At 38.4% G+C, this 23,694-nt stretch overlaps 1 protein-coding gene across 2 annotated transcripts in view; it reads left to right on the top strand.

Moving 5' to 3' along the window:
* Positions 1-19,311, top strand: part of scara5 (scavenger receptor class A, member 5 (putative)) — a 170,673-nt gene extending 151,362 nt beyond the window's left edge. For both annotated transcript variants that reach the window (XM_023264371.3, XM_035945483.2), the window contains exon 12: positions 9,786-19,311. In XM_023264371.3, coding sequence (XP_023120139.1) covers positions 9,786-9,919 — 134 coding nt within the window. In that variant the 3' untranslated portion in view covers positions 9,920-19,311. The remainder of the gene's footprint in view (positions 1-9,785) is intronic.
* The last annotated feature ends 4,383 nt before the right edge of the window (positions 19,312-23,694 follow it).

A 23,694-nucleotide genomic window follows, 5' to 3' on the forward strand; every position in this document is an offset into this window, starting at 1 on the left:
GGTGACTGGAGACTGCAGTGGCTGGGCTCCAAGTAAGGCATTGGTGGGAAGGAGGGAGTAGAGGTAATGGACCAAGCGGGTGATACCAGGAGGGCAGGAGGGTGGAGAGGCTGGTCACGAGCAGTGGAGCCGACTGAGTCAAGGAACACAGGATGCAGGGAGCAAACGAAGGCTGGCTGTGGCAGGCGAAAACCGGGAAGGCACAAGCAGGCAGGAATCCAAACTGGAAGGAAACAAACAAAAGTTACTAGAAGCTCTAAAGTCAGGGATCAGAACTGAGCAGAGAACTGACTGTTGATCATTCACAGTCCAGCATCAAATGGTGAATGGCGTCTGTATTTATTGCAGCTGAAGATGTCTTGATTGGCTTGCTCGTGCTCAGCTCCTGCTGATTGCAGATGACATGCATCTGCTGCTGCAGCCTCTGTGTCGCACACACCTAAAGAGAAAGAAGGGGCGGGGAAAGGGAGAGAGCTACCTGGAGCCTGCAGGAGCGGGCATGACAGTTGGTTTAGTTTTCAAACCATAAGTTTTATTTTGTTATCAGTGGAATGGGGATAGATAGTCCAGTTTAGCTATTCATTAGCTTGTTTTAATCTGTTTTCAATTTGGTTGGATTAAGTGTGTAATTATTGTATTCAATTCAGTTCATTTTTAAGTATATAATGCTAATTCACAACATGAACCATTTCAGGGCACTTCCCATTGTAAGATCTTGCAATATTACTTTTAAAGAAAAAACTAACAAATCCCAATTGTGCAGCATATAGTGGTGGAAAAAACTCACTGGAAGGAACCTCCAGCACAACCAGGCATAGGCAGGGCAGCCATCTGCATGAACTGGTTGGGGTGAGGTTAAAGAGTAAAGAGAGAAGGATAGCAGAGAGAAACAGACAACACAGAAAATAAATGGGAGAGGTTGGTGAGGCTAGTAATTAGTAACTTTTACATAGAGAGTTTAAATGATGGCTTGATTATCATGTAATTTTACTTTAACAGATTCTGAAATTCAGTGTGGATGGTAAACGTTTATTGTCTTAATGGTTTCCAGTTTTATTGTATTTTCTATGCAGTTTTAGTGTGAGGTAGAATGTGTAAAATGTACCTTGGCGTTAGTGGACATACTGTATGGATTAGCAAAGTCCTTAAAGTCAAGTTGTGCACTTTGGCAGACATCTGTACTTCTATGCAGTTATTTTGGGATAACAAGACCAAGTCCCTATCTGAATGAATGGGAATTACACTATAACTGCCATTTCAATGATCACCAGGACTTAAAAACTGGCTGAATACAATTATGTCTAATCTGATAAAAACGTCTTCAAAACATTGGTGACTGCTCCAAAATATGGTTTTAAAAAGAGGGTTCTGCTACACATGGTTTCATGGGACTACACTTCAGTCATGTTTTCCAGTTTGACTGTTATAATGGACATTATTGGATTTTAAGAAGGGAGGAGAAGGATTTGTCATCCAACTTCCCTCTTTGGTGTTACAGAATTCTCCCATAGGTTTCTATTTAAGATTATTTAAGTGATGAGCCTCTCCTTTGTAATAACTCTGCTATGAGCTCCCACAGGTTTCAATTGTCACTCCCCATCTTCCAACCAGCTCTCCATATACTGAAGGCCCTTTCTTCAACCAGAAAAGATTTACCATGAAGACATTCTCTAGGCTTCAGTTTAGCTCCAGAACAAATCAAGAGGTGAAGTCATCACTGGATTCCTCCATCTTTATAGCCAGTCTTTGTGTGGAACTCATCCCTGTAGGTAGATACATGGTGGAGATATGTACAGAACAATGGCATCTTCTGCTTTGTGATCAGTGACTTTACCAAAGCAGTGATAATGTAAGTTTGATAATTAGAAAACAAAACACAAACTCTCATTTTATATGTTGAGGCTACCCTACAAAAATGTATAAGAAGTCTGTCCAAACATGACCAAATTTAGTAAATAGTGAAGCTGTATTAAAAGTGAAGTGTTGGTATTTTGTGCACACAGTGACCACCCTGTTTAGCTACAGTAATATAAGGGTGAGTTGATGAAAATATTTCATTATAAATCTAAAAGTACTTTTCTTTAAAGGACATTCTTTACAGGTTAGCACTTATAGTATGAACAACATCTCAGTCAATGTCTTTGCCCACAGCACATATCCTCATTGAAATTCACTGATGGAAGTATTTCAGATTTTTACTAACTCTTCGGTTCTTTGCTGTTGGTGGTAGTACTTGAGCAGTGCCCTAAAATATGACAGGGATTAATATAAAGGCTTTATGGGGAAAGTCAAGTGAGCCAAATGTCATCAAGAAGGGGTCTCAGAGGTCATATTCATCTCTGTCTCCCTCTTTTCTCTCTTTCTCCATTTTATTTCATCCAGCCTTACATCATTCAGAGTCTCTGTCCAGGTGGAGTTGTTACCAATAAGTCTGAAAAAATGAGGGAAAATATGCTTTTGTTCCAGGGGACGTCTTCCAGACAAGAGCACTGACTAATATCACGGCTGTGTTCAACTTTAAACTTTCTGGAATTTACATATAGCATTTTGATTTCTTTTGGTCTACTTTTTTTGACTCATAGCATCTTTGAAGAGCATTTGGGGTTTTTGTCAGGCCTCGATTTGACAGGAGAGAACACACTGTACCACCAAAATGACCAATCAGGAAACTGTTCACTATAGACTCATCATGTACAGAGGCTGTATCTAAATCTTTTTATATTACCTATGTACATGACATCTAAGATCTTTCGTACAAATTCAGGATTCAAGACATTATGGCATATAAACAGGACTAGCTAACTGCTGTACAAACCAACAGAACAACAGACCAAAACGAACCAGACACAAACCTCCAGTTCTCAGACCATTTATCTTCAACAATGTCCTGGTGACAAAAAGTTTTGTCTTTTTATGTTTTTATCTACATTTTTTATATACACTATAAATGATGCTATGTATAGACTGTATGAGGTTTAGTTACGGCAGTGTTTTCCACAAAGCACTATTTACAAGTACATATGAAATCTTTTCAAACCTGCACTTGTGGAAAATTTGTCAACCCCTTCTGGCAAAGAGAGTAATTACATGAGTACTGTTGATGCCTGCTTATACCTTTCCCCTGAATACTTTCCTTTTACAGACTGTAATCTTTCCTTTTAATGGTGAGTTTCTTTTTATGTGGGGAAACTGAAACTCTTCTTAGATGATTTTATCATAGGCTCATAGGCTCTACCATACTCTGAGCTGCTGTAGTCTGCTCTGTTACGGTTGTGATAATAGTCTCAGCTTATTGTTGGTAGATGTGAAACGCATCACTACCAATGCGCCAGATAGATAATCTCAGACAGAGGTGGAGTTCATTTGTGCAAAGATGTCTCCCATATCAGTTACTGAATACCTCTGTAATAATTTAAGCTGGAGATTGAACATCAACAACACAACAGCAAGAAGAACATTTGAAGATTCAAGAAACATAATCCAGTCAAGCAGAGACTAATACATAATAATTACTCTGCCAAGGAATATTGTGGAGTTATGTGATTATCGGCATTGGTTTGTCTGTCTGTCTGTCTGTCTGTCTGTCTGTCTGTCTGTCTGTCTGTCTGTCTGTCTGTCTGTCTGTTTGCAACATTACTCAAAAATGGACTAATGAATTTGGATGTAATTTTCTGGGAAGTTCAGAAATGACACAAGGACCAAGTGATTAGATTTTGACAGTGATGCTTTTTATAGTCTGGATCCACAGATTTGTTCAAGATTTCTGTATCATTGCGAGATAGCGGCACGGCACCTGTAACAATAACTACAAGTGAACACTACATCAGCTGTCTGCTGATGATCACATGATTGCGATCCTAGTACAAATCGACCACTGCGGACCACAAATTTTTTAAAGATTTCATCCGTCAGAAATCATACGAATGAACAGCCTTGGCAGAGTACTGCACTCTCTGAGTGCTTTTCTTGTTAAGTATATCATATAATATCAAGATTCTTCTTCTCTAAACTCTTAACATTTTGTTTAAACTCTTTAAAAAAAAAATACATATTTTGGGTGAACGTTACTTGTATCTCATGCGACCATTAACAATAGTTTTTCCAACCCCACAAGACACAGGCCTCAGCCCTCAAGAAGAAACAGTTTTCACTCTTAAAAAACTGTCCTTTAATAAAATCTGGTTTATTTTCAGCCCTCAGTTTACAAACTGCCAAAATTGTGCTTTTCAATCATCTATATCCCTCTCAAGTTCATGACTCTTGGGTGTTCCCCTGAAATAACACACAGTGTTTTGATGACTCAACACTTATTTTTGAGAAGTATTGTAAATTCTATGCAACTGGACAATGCTCCAACCTGCAAACAGTGAATGTTAATGTGTGTTAATATCCAGAGAAAACGGTTTAAAGGTCCACATCCATTAAAGTAAATTCTCAGAAGGTGCAGCAGTAGAACAGCTGTGGAATCATGTACAACAACACTGGACCTGGCTACCTTTGCAGACTCATGTGCACTTTCCCCAGTGCATACCTCAGTTCCATCCGCTGCACGCCTGAATGGAGACACGTGTGTTGTTTCATGCTGCTCTCAAGATGTCAAATCTGTAGCCAGGTTCTCTTTGTTATATTATATTGTGAACTGAGTCAAGAATGTTGGAGACACATGGTTTGACTGAGATATCAATTTTCTATTGTTCAGATGTCAGACTAAAGTGACATTTTAACAGAAAACTATACTTTTGAAAATTAAAATAATAGTAATAATAATAACAATAATAATTCTCAATTTTCTGAGTAGAGAGTCAAAGAACAGAGACACTGGTGTGTTGTACAGATTGTACACACAATAATGTTTGGAATCAACATATACAGTCAGGTCCATAAATATTTGGACATTGACACAATTTTCGGCATTTTGGCTCTGTATACCACCACAATGGATTTGACATGAAACCATCTCATCAGTGAAGCATTGGTGTGGTAGTATAATGGTGTGGGCATGTATGACTGCCAATGGAACTGGTTCTCTTATATTTATTGATGACGTGACTGCTGACAAAAGCAACAAGATGATTTCTGAAGTGTTTTGGGCAATATTTTCTGCTCATATTCAGCCAAATGCTTCAGAACTCATTGGATGGCGCTTCATGGTGCAGATGGACAATGACCTGAAGCATAGTGCAATGGCAACCAAAGTTTTTTTAAGGCAAGGAAGTGGAATGTTCTACAATGACCAAATCAATCGCCTGGCCTGAATCCAACTAAGCATGTATTTCACTGGAAGACAAAACTAAAGGAAAAATGTCCCAAGAACAAGCAGGAACTGAAGACATGATGTCTATGGGTTCAAGACTTCAGACTTTCATTGACTGCAAAGGATGTGGCACCAAATATTAAAAGTAACAAGTTGATTTGTGATGATGTTAGTTTGTTCAGTTTCTTTTGGTCCCTTAAAAAGGTGGAGGGCACATCTAAAATATGCTGTAATTCCTACATTGTTCACTGGATTTGGATGTAAATACCCTCAAATTAAAGCTGAAAGTCTGCACTTACGGCACATCGTGATTGTTTCATTTCAAATCCATTGTGGTGGTGTACAGAGCCGAAATACTGAAAATTATGTCAATGTCAAAATATTTATGGACCAGACTGTAACATGTTTAGGCAGTTTCTAGCAGTTTGCATCAATGATCTGTTTGAGTTATGACAACTACTGAAATGATGTTCACTCAACAAGCTACACTGATTTAGGGAAATTTGATTTTCATCTAGAGTCAAAGGTATTTTTACTTACCAATTTTAACCATCTGAAATTATCTCGACAAAGAAGCAAATTTTAAACCCTTTTCTCAAAGTTCTTAATGTCATTAAGTTACCTCAACTTTAATTTAGTTTTTAATCAAAATATATTTGTATATTTTGTCTTGAAGCAAAGTATTTATTTCAGTTATTTGAATAGATCCCTTGAATTTCTTTTTAGAGTGTAATTCCTGTAAAAACAAATGTTTGATTTATGATTTTGGACGATGTAAATATTCACCTGACTTGACTTGTTAATAAACCTAAATGTTCTGAGTTAGTTGTTCTGAGTCTACTGATGATATAAAGCCTTTTAAATCCTCTTTCAGTGGTAGAGCTTTGATAAAGTAAAAATACAGAAACTGACAGATCTGGGAAAAAAAGAACTGATCCCACAATCTAGTCAGCACATTGTATATGATAAAACTTTTTGACACAAAAACACATATATTCAAGTCTGTACACCAGAGCTGCAGTTTATGTCACTGCATTTCAAGAAGTGAAGATTGGACTTGTTTCTGTGAAATAATAAAAAAAAAAGAACAACATTGATGGAACAACATCAATAAAGGGGTAAGTTGGCTTGCATTCTGCCGTAAAAGATTTTGGAAATGTTTCCTTTTTGCATGGTTCATCAAGCACATCTGATGAGTCTCTTTGGCATTCATAACACACGTGTTTCATGTAGTTCCAGCAGAAAAAGGGAAATAACAGACAGTTTGATTTACCGCTGTAGTGAATATTGCCAGAAAATGTAGGGTTCGCACACCAGAAAACTGACTGACCTGTTGCTCTGATTGATGGTTTTGGAGGCTTGTCAAACTTGTCAGTTAAGGATAGTAAGAACTGTGATGTCTTTGGTGCTTACCTTAAATGTAAAAGCATAATTTAACAAATGCATCCATCCAAATGACAGGAACGTTTTACAGCATATGGCATGAGCCTTGTTATAAATGGATAATAATGTACATGTCTCTAGAACATTTTTCTACAGTGCAGGAGGCTTCCCACTAATTTAATAAAAGTGTGCTTTTAAACTTTTAAAGAATAAGTGAAGGTAAAGTAAAGAAAGTTCACCGTTACAACCACCAGAAAACTGGTCAGGAGAAGGTTATGTGAAAAAAGCTGCTTTTCTTTCAAAAATAAGGACATTTCTAAGTGACCTCAAACTTTTGAAGAGTAGTATATATAAAATGTGGGCGTTACCTCTGAGCCTAAAAGGAAAAGCCAATGCCAAAGTACCTTTGACCTGTATTCTGTCAAAAGCTAGCAGGGGGCGACTCCTCTAGCTGCAAAAATAAATCAGATTATGTAGAAGTATATTAGTGAATGACTCTACTTCTCATTTGATCTGTTAGCTCAGTAAACATTTTCCTAATGAGTTCATGAAATCAGTCACTAATTTGAAGACCTTCTCAATATAGTAAAGTGTTCAATTTGTAAATTATGGTCCCATTTGGAGTTAAATAGATGATAAAGCAGATCTGTTTTGGGACAGGACTACCTTGTAATTGACAGGTTACTACCATGCATAGTGTCCTCAGGCTTTCCAGTCAGATCCACAGCTCACTCATTATGTCAAGGTTCAAAAGATTAAGATGGCAACAGTTAAATTCCAGACTTCCAGGGAAGGCTTCAAAACAGTAGTCTATGGGTGACATCGCAAATGCTAGATCCAATGAATACTAGAAAATGAATGAGAGTCTATTATTTTTTCATACTTACTTTGCTCATTTCGAATATGCTGTTCAGTTAAAGCATCCTGAGACTTGGCATTATTGTCACATTGTATTTAACATTATAGATGATTACTGTGCAGTGCATTTCCCACTTTGGTTTGAAAGAATTCACAGTCAAATATACGTAGTAGCTTCTTTGTCTTTTTCTCGTTTGGTTCATATGGTCATAGAGAAATTAAGGACACTGCAGTTTTCTCTTTCAAGAATGTAGATTTGAATCTAATGAACTGTTCCCATCATATCTGAACACACATTTCAATATTTATTCTCCAGCTGTCTTGATCACGACAGTTTCTTGAACTGTTTTCCAGTTGTGAGAAAGGAAAAATGGAATTTTAAGAGGTTGGTTAAAACTCATTGAAGTTTGGAGTTGTCAGAATGCTAGCCTGAAGCTGAACTAATGCCTTAGACTTTATTGTCTGTTCTCGGAAGTTTTTTTTTTTTTTATGTCTTTGTGATCTTTTTCTTCATCGTTCTGCTCATTTTGTTTGTTTCTGTAGCCATGCTGTGTCTCCACAGTCATTTTGTGAGTCTTTCTTCTTATTTGGCAGATCTTTGTAATCTTTTTGTACTAAACGGTCTTTACAGCTGTTTAGCTTCTTTGTAGATGCTTTGTGTCTCTGAAGTTACTTTGTGTGTTTGTGTTTCTTTGCAATCTTTTTGTGCCTTTTTATTGTCATTTTATGCATTTTTGTAGTCATCTTGTGCTTCTTTTTTAGCCATTTTGTTTGTTTTTATGGCTGTTTTATGCGTCTCTATACTCATTTTGATCCTGAATGGCCATTTTGTGCCTAATGCTATGCCTTTATTTTTTGTTTTGTTTTTTCGTCTGTCTCCGATGTAATTTTGTGTGTGGTTATTCTGGTCATTTTGTGTCAAAATGCACTCAGTTTCTTATACTTGTTTTGTGTGTCTTATAGTTATTTTGTGTCTCTCTTTGTGTTTTTGCACTTCTTTGTGGTTATTTTCTCCTTGTAGTTGATTGTGTCTCTTTGAAGTTGGTTTGTGTCTCTGTAGTTGTCTGTGAGATATTGAAGGGGGGCTGAGTGATTAACAGCAGTTTTGTAGAGCAGAGCAGCAGAGATAGCAGCTGTTTCTTCATCTCCAGATGCTGCTTTCAGAGCGTTACTGATGACTGAGACTCTCTTCTTACCCACCAGGCTTAAACCTTCAGTTATGAATCTTTAAACTACAGAATCGACAAGAGTGCAACCAAACGTTCCTATTATTCCCTGAAAGCTGAATCTCCTCCAACCATCTAAAACTGTTGCAAAACTGAATTGTCTGGGACTTTCTGAAACTTCCAGTGATTCCGGTTTTACAAACAGGAACCAAAGTTTATAGGGAACCTCTACTGCCAAAAGCTCTGCTGACCATCTGGAACTGTATATTTTATTACCGGATATACAATATTATTTGATCAACAGTTCTCTAAGGAAGCACTGGAAGTACTTGCTGTCTCAATCACAAGACTCCAATACACACATTTCTGATGATGAATGTTTTTTGGACTACAAGGTTTTCCCTTACATCATAGCCATTAGCTTCCAAAACTTTTAACCTTCTTAAAACTGTTAGAATTTGGGTCACAAACTCATGTGCAAAAGTCATGCATGTTGTAGTGACATGAGACATGTCACTACAACACAGTTGAAAGCTTTTGCAATGATGCGGATAAAATACTGGTTTCTTTATGCCACAGCAGGAATTAAAATGTCAGGATCAGACGTAGTTATATTGACTTTCTGGTTTATGGCCTTTAAACCATGTGTGGCATTCACAAAGTTTAGCTGCTGATTAAACCTGCAAGGAGAGCCAGAATGTTCATTCTCTTTGGCATCTTATTTGACATTGAACAAGAGGGAAAGTGATACATGAATGAGCCATCAGAGGAACCACTGAGTTGGACTGTTGGTGCTGAAGACCAGATGTGAACTTATTTTTTCCAAATTTAATGATGCTCATCATGATGCTCATAATGATGAAGGAAACTTAGGATTTCATCACATTTTTTTTTATCCTCGAGTGTCTTAAAAAGGGGAGTTCATGAACTCAAGTATTTATCAGTTTTCTCTTTGCAATGGGCAGAGTATGAACAAAACAGAACTATAAAAGCAGGTCAGGAAAAGAAGCTAAAACAGATGAGAGGAAAGAAGAAAGCAGGGACCCAAGCTTATGCAAAATCCAGGAATTATTGCTACATTTTGCAGTGTGATATACTGCAATGTTTTCTCCCTCTGTGTGCAGGTACTGGTCTAATCTGGATGGATGATGTTGCATGTACAGGGACTGAAGATATCATCCATCAGTGTAAGTTTTCTGGCTGGGGCAAAACCAACTGTGGCCACGTTGAGGACGCTGGTGTGACCTGCGCCACCTAAACCTTCTGGATCCCAACGCTGCTGCTCCAGCTGCCGAGCATCTCCTCAAACACGGCCTTAAACTTCTACCAGGTTCTGCCATTTGTTCCAGGAGCGCCATATCAGCAGTATGTTGCTTATTTACCTGCAGAAAAAGAACCACCTTACCTGGCAAACCATTATGTTGTGCATGGACTTAATATGCAGCTTATTTTAGAAGTTCATGGATAAACATGGGACTATTTCAGCCACAGGAGTGAATTATGGGGTAACACTCGCCCTCTTCATGGTTATGTTTTTATTAACTGCACAGTAGGAGCTGGTATGCAGGAGGATGATCACATAACAAGATGCTTCATCAGGCTGACTTTCAGAGCTCATTTGTCTTCAACAAAGGGCAAAGGTTAGCATTAATAGGAATGGTGTGAAGCTGCTCTCAGAAGCTCTTCTGACCTCCAGTGTTTGGAGGATGGGCTGATCATCTTTCCAGAGCATCATTTCCAGTTTCTGAGGAGTTCAAGAGGCACTTAGAGGAACTGAGAAGACTGTGTCACTGATGAACTGATTTTTTTCATTTACAGGCAGCTGCTCTTCACAGTATTATGTAGGAATGGCTTTTGCTCAGCATACCACAGTGTTGCCTTATCTAATATACCATTGCCCATTAGGCAACTCATTCATGATTTGCAGGTCAAAGGATACCATAAGGTCTTAATTAAAACTAGATTAGATTTTTACCTGAATTAGACGTGCCTAAAAGCTCTGTTTACATTCATTATTTCTCACTGGAATGTGCACCTTGGAGGTCTGACAAACAGGTTTCGTACATTTCCTTTCCAAAACATTCATGTTTACTATCTTGCGGTCTTCTTTCATTTAGCTCAAGCTGTACCCGTCTGGCGTGAACAATGAAGCCAGCATGGAAATGCCAAAAACTGCAGTTCCTGTAGTCCACTTGAGACTGGCTCCAAAATTTACTCAATCCTTATCAATCCCCACATTAAAATGTACAATTTTACAGCAGAAGTAAACATGTTTACAGCCTGATATAAAAATCACTTTCGGTTATAAAGCTAATTTCCCTATTCATGACAGCTATAGGTGGGTAACAAACCCATTTAAATGTATAAAAGCTTAAAGTTATGCACAATTAAGGGCATTGCTACTTTTAGTGACAGGTGGGTGTGGTCTTAGGGCAGTCCATGGTTCGCCTCAGCTTCACTCACACTCCACCTCTTAGTTTTAGGATTAGCCAGGAGTTAGGAGGAATCGGGCAGTGCCAAGATGGCACCAGCCAGAACCACTACACTGAGCTTCAGAATTGTTCTTCAGGAAACCTGTGGATAAAGTCACAATGTTATCTTCAATTACAGTCTATGACTTAGCTACACTTCTTTGTACATTACGGTGCCAGCAGACTCCATCAGAAGTGCTTATCACATGGTCAGATTGTTTCCAATGTAGCAGTATGGGGGCTGTCCAACTATGTCAAAAACAACAGCTTAACATTGAGACCTATTTCCTGGTATTATTCATTTAAGATGAGAGAGGAGCTGAGGCTTGAACATCTGTCTCGCTTTCTTTTTATTTGTTTTCTGGACCTTTATTATGTGGCTATGATGGTCTTCCTGGAGAGACTGCCTAAAAATGCTGTATCTCCCCTCTCTGTGATGTCCCTTTACCTTGGAATAACTATACACTCTCTGGATTTCCAATGTAGTTGGCAACACATTATACATTCTTAGTTTTTATTGAGTATTCCTCCCACCATAAAGTAAAACCAACTGGCATGCTTGACTACACATGAGTGAAGAAAATAGGAACCTGTATTTAAAAAATACATCATAGAGTGATAAGTGGTCAAAACTCTTCATGTTTACATTTTAGACAGAGAATAATCAGCCAAATCTGTGGCAGTACAGAGTTAAGTTGATTTTTCAGCCTTCTGATCCACAGAAATGTTACATTTAGCAGCTAAAGAATGAGCTCTGAGCCGTTAGGAGTTGGTGGACACCAAAAACATAACTAAAGTCAGCCAGTGACTTGCATTCATCAGTTGTACAGACATACAACTCCAAATAGACTCCGTTTCTGTTGAATGTGGAAATAGACTGTTTGCTACCATGTTAGTCATAACAAGGTCTGTTTTTAAACTGTTGTGGTGGAACTAATCTACCAGCCAATATACAGTACCATTCAAAAATTTGGGGTCACTTTGAAATGTCCTCATTTTTGAAAGAAAGCATTTTTTTCAATGAAGATGACATTAAATGAATCAGAAATACAGTCTAGACATTTTTAATGTGGTAAATGACGGTTCTAGCTGGAAACGGCAGCTTTTTAATGGAATATCTCCATAGGGGGTACAGAGGAACATTTCCAGCAACCATCAATCCTGTGTTCTAATGCTACATTGTGTTAGCTAATGGTGCTGAAAGGCTAATTGATTAGTAGAAAAACCTTGTGCAATTATGTTAAGTTTTCATGGAAAACATGAAATTTTCTGGGTGACCCCAAACTTTTGAACAGTTTTTTTCATTTTTAAACATATATGCATCATTTAACCTGCAAATCACCAGGGCTTACTGTGCGCTTTATATTTATAAAAAAATGTAAAAAGGAAAAAAGTACAACTAACAAATGTCTGAAAGGGTTAACAGTCACTCCATCTGACAGATGAAGCAACTGTGAAGAAGAACAGATGAGTGTAAACAGATGGATACCTGGACTCCTGCCCTGCACAATTTATAGCAGTGGGTGGGTCTGTCAGTGTTTGCTGCCAAAAGTTGGGGTTGCCTCAGCATTATTACACAAACACACACACATACACACACACACACACACACACACACACACACACACACACACACACACACACACACACACACACACACACACACACACACACCAAACCAACCGCAATGGACTGTCCTCAGCATTTTACATGGCTCTCAGCGGGATTTCATCTTTATGGCTGCTCTCAAATCCAGAAAACCTGGTACCTCCCAAGTGTCTTCGCCACTTCTTCTTCTGAACCAAAAGAAGACGTCAAGCTGCAGGTTGGAATAAAAATTTAGCCAGGAGCCTTTACCATGTTTTATATTTGAGGAGGGGAAACTTTTTTTAGTGCACCTTAAAATCTGGCAGACTCACAAACCTCAAATCAAAAGGCTGAAGTTAAATTTCTTCTGCTTTTATACTGTCTAAACTGTCCTCACACTCACTTTTTATGAAAATGAATCTGCACACGAGATGTGCCTTGAAGAGTTTGTGTCCAGGTCAAAAGAGAGAAAAAAGGAGATTTTAATGCTGGTGCAGCCAGAAATGAGTTTCCCTGCCTGTTGTTAAAGTGTCTTGGTGTTTGCTGAGGTTACTGTTTCAAACCGCAGTTCACCAAAGAAGAAGACAAATTAGACAGAAAAAGGAAAAAGAAGTGATAAACACATTATGGAGGAATGGCTAGTGGGTGACATGTTGCCTTTGTACATTTCTCGACAAAGGCTGAATTGAATAGCTCACTCAGTAGCTTGTCCTCAGCAGAAATCATATATTCTCTGACTGCAACTGCATTCTTTGGATCTGCTAATTAATCTGCTGCCATCAGATCATCACACCTGATGTGCATCTTCATATACCGTCAGGATTTCTGCATATTAGTCTCTAAAAAGAGTCACATGACAACTCTTTGAGCTGCCAGGAAGCTAGTTTCTTTCATCTTTAAAATTTGTTCAATGTATGTCTAATATTGCTCAGAAACAAAGAAAACTGCTTTATAACAGCAATAATACTTTTTAACTAATCTTAATTTTGGCATTTTTGTAATATTTCATAGATTAAACAAGAAAATCAACAGAAAAAGAGAATAAATGTTAGTTGTCACCCTAAAAGTCATACTTAGTGCACCTTCTTAATATCATATTGAAGACAGGACCATGCTTTAGTGTAAAAATACATCTGCATTAATCCCAAAGCAGTGCTAAAAAGACAAACTCCTGGTTAAAATGCAGTAGATTTGTTCATATTTGCTTGGATTCTTGTAAGCTATCAGGCAGCAGAATATGTGGAAATTCTTCTGTCAGCACAGGAGGAGATGAAACAAAACATGATCTGTGAAATGGGGCAGCTGACAGAAACAGAACTTCTTCACTGAGTGAGTTCACTGAGCGTTTTTTCTGGCTCCACCTTATACAAGCCCTTCAAATAAATCTGAAAACAGATGAAAGATGTTTCACTGCCTTGTGGAACTGCCAAACTATGATGACGCCTAAAATCCCACCAATGTGCATTTAAGCCAATATGCATTTAACATACAGTATTAGCTTCACGATATGTGTTATGGTCTTTTACACTGCCGTTCAAAAGTTTGGGGTCGCTTCGAAATGTCCTTATTTTTGTAAGAAAAGCAGTTCTTTTCAATGAAGATAACATTAGATGAATCAGAAATACAGTCTAGACATTGTTAATGTGGCAAATCACTATTCTAGCTGGAAATGGCTGATTTCTAATGTAATATCTACATGAGGCCCATTTCCAGCAACCATCACTCTGTGTTCTAATGCTACATTGTGTTAGCTAATGGTGTTGAAAGGCTAAGTGATGATTAGAAAGGTCTTGCGCAATTATGTTAGCACATGAATAAAAGTGTGAGTTTTCATGGAAAACTTGAAATTGTCTGGTTGACCCCAAACTTTTGAATGGTAGTGTATGTTCAGTTTTGTATTTGTTCTGTGAGGGTATAAAACAAATGGTCCATCAGCAAGACTATATTTTTCTACATTTTCCAACACATTCCTATGCAGGGCCAAAACTGAGAGTGAACATGCACACATTTGTATAATATCTACTCTGTTTTTCTGTGCACTACAAAGGCTGCAGCTGACAGAACAACTGAGTGGCAGCCAGGCCTTTGTGTTCAGTCCTGATGTCTCTCATTTATTTATCTTGTAGAGGCTTTCAGCGCTTTGACTGCAGAGTTATTACTTCCTTTGTACAACAACAGCCAAACATAACACTCTGGGCTGCATCGGTGTATTTTCACTCTGCTTATTTGTCATCTCCTTTAAAAAACAAGAATAAATGTTTTAACTAGAAAAGCAAACAAAATATTACAAGTTGAAAGACTTTCCCAGCAAATAGTTTTGTACTTGCACAGATGTTGAGACAATTGTGTATTCTGTTGTTTTATATCAAAAATGCAGGGTGTTGATAGCAACCAAGTGGCAGTTTTCCTAGCTTTTGTTTCCAACTCAAATCCAAGTTAAATTTGGTGCCATTTTTTTTCTAACTTAACAGAGGCAACTCGAAATGTAATGAAGGCTCAGATTCTGATATTTTTTTTATGACCTGAGTGCAACATTTACTTGAAGAATAGCATGTGATTGGACTGGATTGATCTAAATTCTTTCTATGGTTTTCTCTGTATTTTCCAGCAGATTGACCTTTCTTTGATATTTCTCACTAGGAGAGCAGTTGTGCCTTACTGGAGTCAGGTATTTTAAAGTTTACTGATACAGATACTAGTACTGGGTGAAGTACTGTGGTCATACTCATATCTGTAAAACTTCTTTCATAACACTTAACCCATCCATTTTACAGCAGCATTATTTTAACATCACATTGATTGAGCAGGTAGGCAAAGGAGGAGAAATGTTGGAGGTTTGGAGACATTTTAAGATAAAAGCACAACAGACTGCAAGTTCTGATCAGCAGGAGAAGAGAAAAACGCTGTTTTAAAGTACCAGTGTGTAGGATTTAGAGGATGTATTCGCAAAGATGTAATGTCACATTCACACCTACGGACAATTTAGAGTTACCAATTAACCTCAGCATGTTTTTGGACTGTGGGAGGAAGCCGGAGAACCCGGGGAAAACCCACACATGCACAGGGAGAACATGCAAACTCCATGCAGAAAGATCCCAGCAAGGCCAGGATGCAAACTGGGGATCTTCTAGCTGCAAGGCGAAAGTGCTAACCACCAAGCCACTGTGCAGCCCCAAAGATGCAATACAATATTCATAATTATCTTTTCACTTGTGTATTATCACCTGTAACAATAAAAAGTTTTTTGTTATCTTAGACTGAGCCTTTCGTATCCACAGAGTAGGCCTCTTCAACGGAGTCCGCTATGTTGTGTCACCGTGTTTCTATAGCCGCCGAGAAGGAACAAACCAAATACTGACTCAAGAGAGCCTTTTGCATTCCTAACATTGAAGTGACAGACACCTTAGGTCCTCCTACACACTTGGAAAGAGAGGGGTTGAATGAGAGGTATTCAGTTCACCCATGTCAAATGTTATCAGGGTACATTTATCCCATACATGTGGGCCAGTAGGAACCTCCTCCATCTTCTAGTAGGCTCAGTAGGCATGTTATCATCCATCATGATCACTGATAAACAGAAAGTAACCCTGTATGCTCATGTGAATTGGTGGAGCTGTGTAACATCTGGTATGCATAGGGTGTATTTTCAGCCTGCCAGAAATCTAATAGAATAGAATTAGGGCTGGGATTTTAACACGTTAATTTCAGTTAATCAATTACAACAGAAATAATGTTAGTTAATGCATTTAATCGCACCTTTCTCAGTTCCCTCATTTCTGGCACACCAGTAACACTGATGAACACTCCAGCCCAGTAGGTGGCAGTAATGAACCTAAATTCTGTTTGCCAGCTGCGATGAAGAAGCACAGGAAGCACTGAGTGAAGTCAGGCACTGGTGAACAGTGGAGGAAGACGAGATTGAGCTTGTTGGGCAGAAAGTTTTCTTGTAAAAATCTTCCTGATGGCAGCTTGGATAAAAGCCTGGTTGTGTGCAAATTGTACAACAAAGAGTTTTCTGATCACTGCATGACTTCAAGCCAACATTATCACCTCAATGTAAAACATGTTGCTGTTTAGCACCAGAGCTAACGTTAGCTATGACAGTCCTGCTAACGGCTAATGGTGTAGCCATCCCATAATAGACCACTTTTCAAGACAGTGCTTGAGTTTACAAAAAGTCTTAAAATGTTGACTTGCTATAATTGCATTTTGAGTTTGCAGTAATCTGTGAATGTAGGAGACAGATGAAAAATGCAGATAAATAGAAATGAAACAAATATTTTTGTTGTTTAAGTAATGACACTGCCGAGGCTCTGCCTCCTTGGAGGAGGAGTAACTTAAACAACAAAAATATTTGTCTTTTAATAACGTAATTATAAACTTTTTGTTTAAAAAAATTACACAAATAAAAATTTATATTCCTAAAAAAAAGAACCATCAAAATGTCACCATTCATCAGATCCAGAAAAGATGAAAACAGAATGAATCTGTGGATTTTCAACTTTCTAAAGCTCCTTGAACTCCTTATGCTGACGTTATGTGCCATACAGTGGAAAAAACAACTAAATCCATGCTTTAACTCATCCAGATCACTTTTTCTCTATGTCCCATTTAAATTTTTTTTATAAATTTTAAATTATAAACATGTATATGTCTATTCATTGGTTCAACTGTCAACCACAATTTTATTTAAATTGAAAAACTTCACTTATGGTGTCAAATATTGCTATTTGACAAAAGTGCAATTAATTGCTATTAATTAATTACAAAGCCTGTAATTAATTAGATTATTTTTTAAATCGCGTCCCACCACTAAATAGAATAGAATAGATCTTTATTGTCACTGTTACAGAAAACAATGAAAATTGGTAGTAAATGGTAAATGGTAGTTTGGTCCCTAAACTTAATCAAACACTAATTGACTGATGACTGAAAAACAGGATGTAATTGCAAAAGTCAAAATGAACCTTCAGTTCAACAAATTAAACTATTATTATGATTGAAGACAACACTCAAACTTCAGTTGCCTGGAAGAAAGTCTACAGATTTATACCTTCTTCATCTCTTCCAGCCTCTAAATGTGGACTTTTGTTCCTCTTTGTAAGTGCTAAATTAGAAAAGATAATGGCATTCTGAATCTACTAGAGGGTGGGGTGATGTCTCTACCTGCCTACATGTATGGGAATGATGTGTGATGATCATGCCTATTACACGGTATGATAACATCCAAATTGTGTGTTTAGTTAGCGGCAGTGTACAACCTTCCCGCTTGACACCACTAAGTCCTACATTCTGGTCATGTAACACAAGCATTTTTACAAAATATCACAAGTCCTAGCACACTTTCAAGGAGTTTGCAAATGCTAGCAGCAGGACAGAGGAACCACCAGCTTTGCAGCAAACACTGGAAAAATATGAGAAAATGTTCAGAGAGACAGGCAGTAAACGTAACAAGACTCTTACCTGTTGCATGGCTTTTAAGAATAACACAGGATTGTCTGATTGGGGGTACATGATGTTGAGAAAAGGCACATTAACTTGGCTTTCAACTTCACTACTTACATTCAGGCCAGCAGTGTGTTTCCAATGTCTCTCACCTCCCTACAGAGGAATGATGTGAAATTTACTACTCAGCAAGTCGTACTGCAAGAAGTTTTCACCATGCACTCAGTCACTGCACTTTTGTGGTGACTGTAGTTTTTATCATAGAACACATATAAAGCAAATAGACTTGTAAAAGGACTTGTATTTGATCCGAAAAAGTGGGATCAGTGCATATCTCGCTGGTTCAAACGGTTAGTCAGGCCAGTTTGTTTGAATGCAAAGCTTATGTAGAGAGGAGTGGCAATCCTTTACAGTTTTCTTTTTTTAAAAGTTGAAAGCACAGAAGACAGGTTTGTTACACTTTTCTGGAAAAGACTAAAAGCAAAATGATTAAAGTAAAAAGTTGCAAAAATCAGAAAGGGAATTAAAGTTGCCTCAGAGGAATCTAATCTGCTGGTAAATACAGAGAGATCTGGAGACAGCTAGAAGTAAAATGAATGCAGAGTAATTACATGTCCAAAGCATATGGTCCAAAATATGCATCCGGCAGAAATGTGCAAAACCGTTGTCGCCTCCAGTTGAGCCTTTTATCATGGGTAAATTTATGCTGATTGATGATGCTTCCCAGTTGAGTTGCAGCCTATCAGATATCACAGATGTGATGTGATTTCCTGATTGGTTAGAGACACCTCTGACCTAAGATCAGAGCTTCAGCCTCATGGGGTCTCATAACTCAAATACTTTGACTTTTAAAATGTAAAGAACCCTCATGCCAAACCTTTGAAAGTGAGAACGCATTGCAAATCATGTGCACTTAACCACTTAAATGTGTCTTTGTTTTCTGGTCAAGTTTTTAAAGTGTTTTTAATGTATTTGTTGTACAAAGACATTGCTACATTGGGATGAAGGCTCTAAGCACTTCTGTGTATACATGTTTCTGTTTTTTACTATGTAATGCTGCTCATAACACATATAAGGGCTGTGGAGTTAACAAGATGCATATGAAATTAACTCCAACGTGATTAAAGATACTTGATACAATACTTCATCTAAACGTACACAGAGCTTTTTTTTTACTTTATGTTGTGTTGATTTATACTACTAAAATGCCACACATGCACTGCTGAAATAATAAAATGTAGATTTGTTTAAACAGGTGATCTCTGTTTTTCCTGATAACATGCAGACATAAATTGGAAACAGACACCTTTAAGATGTCAGCAGGTGAAGAGAGAGAATGGAAGTTATGATCACACAGGAGCTGAAGCACATGGAGGTGTACAGCACATATGTGCTCTGACTGACAGCTGTGCACAGTAATAGCACGTATGAACGTTTCCACATGTGAAGTGGATATAGAAATGACTGCCTGAAAAATCACCTGATCTCCAAGACACATGTAGACAGTCTGACTGTGAAGTCAGTTTGACTTGTGCCAATGTGGTTTCATTTTTCCTCCGGGAAGGTAAGGCTGTATCAATTTTTTATTTGGCACATCAAAGCATGAAGGTTTACTAGTGGAGCTACTTCTACACACCTGCAGACTGTTGAAAGGATTTTCAACAGTTTTTCTGTTACTACTATGAGAGTCAGATAAGCTTTGATGAGAATTCATTTCAGGGAACCTCATGTGACAGTTTCTTTTGCTGGTTTACCAGTATTATGCAAAGAGAAAGCAACAATCATTTGGGGGAACTCAACTTTTCAGTTGTAGAAATTGATATTTTCTTAATCACTTTGTCTGACTGCCGACACTGATACTGCCTGATATTGTTTCTAGCTAACTACAGAGAAAGTGTAGACGGGGTGATGATGTTGTCCAGTTTGGTAACCTCAATTACGTCTGTACTTTTTACAGATGACGTGGTTTTTTAGGCTTCATCAGACAGGTTTGAGTATGAAGCACCCAGAATAAAAGTCACCACCTACAAGTCTGACCTCATAGTTCTCTGCCATAAATTGGAGGATTGTTCTCGCTGGGTTGAGGTGAGTTGCCCAAAGTGAAGTACTTCAAGTATTTCTTGTTCTCAAGCAATAGGAAAACGGGCCGTGAGATGGACAGATGGCTTAGTGCAGTAATGAGGCGTTATTCCAGACTGTTGTGGTGAAGAAGAAGCTGAGCCTTAAGGCAAAGCTCTTGATTTACCAGTCCATCCAAATTCCAACTCTCACCTATGGTCATGAGCTCTATGTGCCCGAAAGAATGAGATACAAGATGATCCAATTTGGAGGAGACCTCAGCATAGACCCAGAACTCGCTGGAGAGATGGCATATCTCATCTGGCTAGGAAACACCTTGGGATCCCCCAGCAGGAACTGGAAAACTTTGCTAGGGAGAGGGACATCTGGAATGACCTGCAAGAGGAGTAGAAGAAAATGGATGGATGGATTGTAGTGAGCAGGCGACTCCTGTAGTGACATAAACCTATTATCATGCCTGATGTTATTATAATGGTCCACCAGCAGTTGCAGACTTAAATACAATGCTTTTCACTAAGTTAATACAGGAAACTATTTCAACAAACTTGTAAAACATTCCTTACTTATTTGTATGTAACATTTTCAACCAACTGTAATGATAAAGTTGGTTGTAATAATGAACCACCTCCAGGTTTTAATGGTTCATCTCTTGTATTTGCCACCACAAAGAAGGAGGATGCTGTAATTTCTCTTCAGCATCGACTCCCTGTGCCATTCTCTGTAGTTTTAATCTCATCATTTGGCATGGACCATGTGCTGGTTATACCGTGGCTTTCTGGCCAGGAGGATGGATTAAACTAGAGGACAAGAGTTAAATTGGAAAGAAGGCACTGCATGTTTACTCTACAGCATTTCTTTCATTGGATGCACTTCTACATGATTTCATGTAAAAACCACAACCAGAGAAAGATTTATGTGAATCTTGACACAAATTCTGGATGATCCTGCACTTCAGATGCTGACACATCATGACCCTGAAAAATGAACTAAATTTGAGCCATTAAAAGTATTCTTGGTCCATTTTTCCTCTCTAGCAGTCACTGGTTGAAGTTGAAAAAGTCAGAGCAGAATACAAAGTGTTTGAAATCAACTGTTCACTAGTAATATTCAGGCATCCACACTTTCCTTTTTACCATGTGGTGCAATAAAATCCTGAACTCCGATTAGTTCAGTTCAAAATTCATGTTGGTTTGTTTCCATGATCTTTGTAGACACTCATCCCATCCCTTCTGTCAATCAAACATCTGGTTGTGTCAACAGAAAATGGTATAATTTTAATTAAGCTAAGACTGCTTCTGAATTTTCCCAACTACTCAGTCAATAATATCCTTGTTTTGTCTCCTGTGCATGTACAGTACAGTTTTACTGCTTTCATTTGTCAGTTGTATTTCGAGGTGTGCATATAAAAGTAATTGGTTGTTTAATTGAAAAATCTCCTGCTAAATATTTAATTCTGTACCTCTGAAACAGGCTTTTAAGAAAAGGTCCATTTTGCAGTTCTAGATCTTTTCATCATATGACAAGATCATCAACAGAGTCAAAATTGAACCATGAACCTGAGCTTCACGTTGTTGCTACTGCTGCTACTAAATGGACTTTGTGATGAGAATTTTCATGCAAACATTAAATCTTAAGTGTTGCAATCCTGAGTATTACAGAAAAATCACAAGAGACATGTAACCAGAAACAAACAGAACACACATTTTTTTCTAAAAAAATCATTAAAGTATGTCAAAATATAAACAACATGCTATAATATTAACATTGCAGTCATTGCATAGTAGTCATCCATCCATTATCTATACACTACTTAATCCTCGCAAGGAGGCTGGAGCCTATCTCAGATGACTTAGGGTGAAGGCAGGGGACACCCTGGACAAGTCACCTGTCTATCACAGGACTACACATATAGACAAACAAGCACAATCACATTCACATCTACGGACAATTTAGAATTACCAGTTAACCACAGCATGTTTTTGGACTGTGGACGCATGCAGAGGGAGAACATGCAAACTCCACACAGAAGGGTCCCGAGAAGGCAGGTACATGAACCGGGAATCTTCTAGCTGTAAGGTGAAAATGCTAAACACTAAGCCACTGTGCAGCCTCAATAGTAATCAGTTATTAAATGAGAAAAGCACTCAGAGAGCGCAGTACTCCGCCAAGGCTGCTCAGTCATATCATTTCCAACGGCTGAAATCTTGAAAAAGTTTGTGGCAGAAATCATGGCAACATAGAATGTTGCCATTTAATATAGATGTACTCACAAACAAAATGACCTTGCGCTGAGCACAGGTGTGTGTTATGCATGTGTACCGAATCACATCACCTAAATATGGAGCGGACGGCAGGAATTGATGGGACCCAGAAACACCCTCACGCTTTAATCAATTGTTCCTTGTATCATTTCCGATGGATAAGTCCCGATAAGTCCACAGCGGTCAATTTGTAGTAGGATCACAGTCATGTGATCATCAGTAGGCAGCTGACATAGTGTTCACCTGTAGTCATAGTTACAGTGACCCTGTGCCCCTATCTCACAATGATCCAGAAATCTTTAACAAATCTGTGGATCTAGAGTATAAGCTGCATCACTGCCAAAAATCTAATCCTTGTGTCATTTCTGACCTTTCCTGAAAATTTCATCCAAATTCGTTATTCCGTTTTTGAGTAATGCTCGGCACAGACAGACAGATTCATAGATTCACTGAAGGGCAAAGGTACCCCGATCGTCACATTGGGTTAGGGTTACTCCGCCGCTTTCCTTGGCAGAGTAATTAAGTATAATCAATATTCATGTTAATTAATGTTAATAGCAGAGAGGTGTTGACTTACACTGCTGCTGTAATCACAATTTCCAACAAGTAACTGTTCTGTACTTGATCATGACTGTGAAGACCCCTCCTCTCTTTATTTATGTCTGTCTCTCTGTGGTCTGACCAGAGACTAACCCATCCTCATTCTATAAAATGCACCACAACATGTGGCAGCAGAGCCCACAAACATGAGCTCATTTGCCTTCAGGGGTACAGGGAACTGGGAGACAGAGAGAGAGAGAGAAAGTCCCAGTCTTCTCCTCCACATCCATTTGTCATCGGACCACATTCCTGCTCGTCTTCCTCATAATGAAACAGTTATCCCTCCACACAATGAGGAGACTGAGCTGCAGGACCATCTGCAGTGTGTGTGAAGGAGATGAAACAAAAATGGGATCGTGAGAGTCGAGGTCGAGGTCAACTTCACCATGACCACCGAGGAAATTCTTTCAGACAAGGCCCCAGACAACATCATGTTGGAGAAGCAGCAAGCACGTCATAAAATGACACAGATCTCTTCTAAACAAACCTTTACTTCCCACATATGTGGCTACACATGTGAAGTGGCCATCAGCATACTTTCAGGTATCACTGGTGCAACGCAACAAAGTGCTGCTTCTCTACTGGGGTGT

Source organism: Amphiprion ocellaris, chromosome 12 (genome assembly GCF_022539595.1).
Source record: "Amphiprion ocellaris isolate individual 3 ecotype Okinawa chromosome 12, ASM2253959v1, whole genome shotgun sequence".
NCBI classification, from domain to species: Eukaryota; Metazoa; Chordata; class Actinopteri; family Pomacentridae; genus Amphiprion; species Amphiprion ocellaris.